The sequence below is a fragment of the Salvelinus fontinalis genome, unplaced genomic scaffold, assembly GCF_029448725.1.
Source record: "Salvelinus fontinalis isolate EN_2023a unplaced genomic scaffold, ASM2944872v1 scaffold_2636, whole genome shotgun sequence".
NCBI lineage: Eukaryota > Metazoa > Chordata > Actinopteri > Salmoniformes > Salmonidae > Salvelinus > Salvelinus fontinalis.
The window spans coordinates 1-4,391 of NW_026602845.1; the positions used below are offsets into that span (position 1 = coordinate 1).

The 4,391-nt window shown below is 45.5% G+C and overlaps 1 protein-coding gene across 2 annotated transcripts; it reads right to left on the reverse strand.

Moving 5' to 3' along the window:
* Nucleotides 1–4,035, reverse strand: LOC129850995 (uncharacterized). 2 transcript variants are annotated; one of them, XM_055917133.1, is made up of 13 exons: nucleotides 2,522–4,035; nucleotides 2,121–2,260; nucleotides 1,943–2,014; nucleotides 1,781–1,864; nucleotides 1,537–1,683; nucleotides 1,367–1,447; nucleotides 1,098–1,247; nucleotides 931–980; nucleotides 740–809; nucleotides 584–647; nucleotides 392–490; nucleotides 189–269; nucleotides 1–82 (listed from the first exon to the last, which is right to left on the reverse strand). In XM_055917133.1, exons 1-11 carry the CDS (start codon nucleotides 2,679–2,681, stop codon nucleotides 462–464), a joined length of 1,047 nt encoding a protein of 348 aa, XP_055773108.1. In that variant the 5' UTR covers nucleotides 2,682–4,035; the 3' UTR covers nucleotides 1–82; nucleotides 189–269; nucleotides 392–461. The 2 variants fall into 2 exon arrangements, with proteins under 2 accessions (XP_055773108.1, XP_055773109.1); XM_055917134.1 differs by lacking the exon at nucleotides 1,781–1,864.
* Between the last annotated feature and the right edge of the window lie 356 nt (nucleotides 4,036–4,391).

Here is a 4,391-nt window from a genome sequence, read left to right on the forward strand (position 1 = left end):
CGGCCTCTGGCTCCATCTTGGCAGCTGTGGGCAGGAAGGAGTACAGGAGAGCGTACAGATGCTCCACAAACCCACCGGGGTGCTAAAGGAAACAAAGGAGGAGAAAAGAGGAGAGAATAGAAGAGAAGAGGAATTTAAGTGAAACTGCTAATAGATATCAAAACATGTACCAGTGAGATGCTACTTACCACCCTCAGGGACTTCTGAGCTGTCATCATCCCAAACAGCACCAGCTCAAAGACGACATCTATCATATTCACATGATGGATCTAGGACAAGAAAACACGTTTGGAGAAAATAGGAATGATTTCATATAGATCAGCTACTGTGATGTATAAAAGACATGCATTTGGAAGAACTCAGTGAGACTTGAAAGAGTTAATGAACTCACCTTTGCCTCAGCCAGCTCCCTCTCAATGTCATTCCGCTTGGAGGGGTCACTCAGGTAGTCCACAAAGTCGTTATAAGTACGGATGAACTTGGCCTCGTCCTATGACAAAGAAAAGAGCATCTTAGTGAACAGAACACATTTCCCCTCAGGGACGCTCTCTTTCCCTTGAAAAAGAATGAATTAGTGAGTTACCGCCCAGGAGGACCTTTCCCGCCACAAACAGATGGTTCCTGCTCAGGGTGGAACCAAGCAGGGTCTAGGGAAGAGGGAAGAGTTAGGGTGAGGCATCTTCCTCTAGGAGACAGAACAAGAAATCACAGAGAGAAAAAGAAAAGTGGGTCCACTCACAGTGAAGGCCTGGCGCAGGGAGACGAGCCTCAGGGCGATGTCCTCCACTCTCTTGGTGGTAAGGTAGAGGCTGTGAAAGGGAGGGAATGGAGCATGTCAACCATTAGAGTCAATGGGGGATAACAGCATTATGACCACTATCCTTCAGCATCTGACAAGCCCAGACTACACAGACATTTAGAGGAACTCACTTTACCAGAGGAACCTCCCTCTCCTCAGGCAGCAGGTCCTCCTCCCAGCCCTACGACAACAAAACAAGCATTCAAAATCAGTGACCAATGCAATGACGTAACAAACAATCGGTCAATGGAAGGATCTTAATGCTCCTAGTCAATAGTATGTGTGTGTAACGTCTGACCTCATAGCAGTTGTGGCCCTCAGGCTCTGGGTCAGTGAACTGCTGAGTGGTGGGCGTAGAGAAGGAGGCAGCCTCCGACCACGCTGAAGAGGACAGAAGCCCGTCCAGCCCCATGTGGAGAGTGGCGTACACCACTGAGACATCAATCTGCTGCTCAAAACACACAACACACCTGTTTACCACACACACAATATTAGAAAACACATTAAATCTAATGCAAAAATGCCCAGTAATGTCTAGTCTATATACATAGGAAATCGTTTATTTACCTGGTAGCAGCCAAGCGCCACGTCCACAGACGTCTCGTGGCGGAGGTGAGACACATAGTGTCTCACCCTGCCAGCCACACGCTGACAGAGAGAGAATACATGTTAAGGCCAAATGGAATAAGTGAAGAAAAATCTAATTTAATACTATTTCAGTAGTATTTACGTCTTACCTGGATCCAAGTGATGGACTGCACTTTGGTGGCACAGTAGGGGATGCCCTTTGGACTAAGCCTGGCTGTCTCCTTGGAGATGGCCCACACCAGTTGAGTCTCCAGGCCTCTCACCCTACTAACGTGGTGCATCCTCACCACCACCTGCTGTTGAGATAAACAACAAGACAACATCAACAAAACCACTTCAGCAATCGCTGTGACACACTGACAATGTAGATTAGGGAGTTACAAAGACACATACCTGGGATCCCCCACGCATGTATGTGATGATGGGGCTGATGAACTGGAAAGTTCTCCAAGCTTTAACCACCGGACCGGCATTGTTCTGCACATTACAATACATTCATGTTGGAAACTGTAAACATAGTAACCGTGATGTGACTGCGTGTGGGGGGTCTCTTACCCTGATCACAACAGGCCCACAGTACAGGGGGCTGAACCTAATCGGAATCAACTGCCAATTGCCAGTGGCCTCCTAAAGCAGAAAGCAGACAAGAGATTTGTTTCATGTCAAAGAGACACAACTTGAATATCTGGGATATTTTTCAAACATAAAACCCCAAACTTTCAGAAAATTGTACCTCAAGGATAGTCTGCACATCTGGCACATCCTCAAGGATGATAGCAGCATTCTGGACATCAAGGAGGACTGGCAGCTGTGGAACATCTGGCACATCATCCAATGGCACATCCAACTGGACCTCATCCAGGACAGTTGTTTCTAAAATGAGGAACATTGGAATATAAAATAAACAATTGTTAGGACATAAAACGTAGCAAGATTGCTAATACTAGCTAGCTAGGAAGCCGTCGATCGCTTAGCAACAGTTACTAAAGTTAATGTTAGCTAGCAAGCTAGGTAGCTACAACATCTCTAGCACAAGCATTTTTGCCAAGTCTGAATTATAGAAATACACAACATTTCGCAAATTATAATGACATAGTTAAATGTAGTAAAATAAGAGTTTTAAACTCCACATACCCTCTTCGAAGTCGCTGTCCACCTGTCGACAATCACGAACCCTGCAAAACAGAAAAAGACAAGAAAAACAAGCCACAAATGAATTTGAACAACCTGTCGATGCAGTAGGCCGCCGACGTCCACGCACTCTCTCCGCCAGTCTTGAAAAGTACCCAGGCATTTTCCAGTCGATTGTTCTTTCTCAGGTGTCAAATATCAAACAAGTTTGTTGTCAGCAGCAAACTGAAGTTGTTTTCGCACAGAAAACATAGAACGTCGGTTAGATGTCTCTTGGCAACACACGTTCGAAAATGATTGTTTACAAAATTGACAACTGTGTTGCCATAGAAATGAGTTTGGAATTCTATGATTCCCTTTAGAATCCGTTAAAATTGCTTGTCATCATTCTAGTGACGTCGACGTGCTCCTTCGTAGCTCAGTTGATATTTTTTATTTTACCTTCATTTAACCAAGTAGGCAAGTTGAGAAGAAGTTCTCATTTACAACTGCGACCTGGCCAAGATAAAGCAAAGCAGTTCGACACATACAACAACACAGAGTTACACATGGAGTAAACAAACATAGTCAATAATACAGTAGAAAAACAAGTCTATATACAATGTGAGCAAATTAGGTGAGATAAGGGAGGTAGAAGGGCAATAAATAGGCCATGGTGGCGAAGTAAATACAATATAGCAATTAAAAACACTGGAATGGTAGATTTGGAGTAGATGAATGTGCAAAGTAGAAACACTGGGGTGCAAAGGAGCAAGATAAATAAATACAGTAGGGGATGGGGTAGTTGTTTGGGGTATTTATAGATGGGCTATGTACAGGTGCAGTGATCTGTAAGCTGCTCTGACAGCTGGTGCTTAAAGCTAGTGAGGGAGATAAGTGTCTCCAGTTTCAGAGATTTTTGTAGTTCGTTCCAGTCATTGGCAGCAGAGAACTGGAAGGAGAGGCGGCCAAAGGAGGAATTGGCTTTGGGGATGACCAGTGAGATATACCTGCTGGAGCGCGTGCTAAGGGTGAGTGCTGCTATGGTGACCAGTGAGCTGAGATAAGGCGGGACTTTACCTAGCAGGGTCTTGTAGATGACCTGGAGCCAGTGGGTTTGTCGACGAGTATGAAGTGAGGGCCAGCCAACGAGAGCGTACAGGTTGCAGTGGTGGGTAGTATATGGGCCTTTGGTGACAAAATGGATGGCACTGTGATAGACTGCATCCAATTTGTTGAGTAGGGTGTTGGAGGCTATTTTGTAAATGACGTCGTCGAGGATCGGTAGGATGGTCAGTTTTACGAGGGTACGTTTGGCAGCATGAGTGAAGGATGCTTTGTTGCGAAATAGGAAGCCAATTCTAGATTTAACTTTGGATTGGAGATGTTTGATGTGAGTCTGGAAAGAGAGTTCACAGTCTAACCAGACACCTAGGTATTTGTAGTTGTCCACATATTCTAAGTCAGAACCGTCCAGAGTAGTGATGCTGGACGGGCGGGCAGGTGCAGGCAGCGATCGGTTGAAGAGCATGCATTTAGTTTTACTTGTATTTAAGAGCAGTTGGAGGCCACGGAAGGAGAGTTGTATGGCATTGAAGCTCGTCTGGAGGGTAGTTAACACAGTGTCCAAAGAAGGGCCAGAAGTATACAGAATGGTGTCATCTGCGTAGAGGTGGATCAGAGACTCACCAGCAGCAAGAGCGACATCATTGATGAATACAGAGAAGAGAGTCGGCCCAAGAATTGAACCCTGTGGCACCCCCATAGAGACTGCCAGAGGCCCGGACTACAGGAAGCCGATTTTACACACTGAACTCTATCGGAGAAGTAGTTGATGAACCAGGCGAGGCAATCATTTGAGAAACCAAGGCTGTTGAGTCTGTCGATAAGGATG

What these genes read in the sequence shown, in the direction of transcription:
- LOC129850995 (XM_055917133.1), bottom strand. Translation starts at nt 2,681, where the DNA reads ATGCCTGGGTACTTTTCAAGACTGGCGGAGAGAGTGCGTGGACGTCGG. An exon ending in ACATGCGTGGGGGATCCCAG is followed by an intron (nt 1,684 to 1,780) that starts GTATGTGTCTTT and finishes TTATCTCAACAG; the next exon opens with CAGGTGGTGGTGAGGATGCA. An exon ending in TGGCGCTTGGCTGCTACCAG is followed by an intron (nt 1,248 to 1,366) that starts GTAAATAAACGA and finishes TGTTTTGAGCAG; the next exon opens with CAGATTGATGTCTCAGTGGT.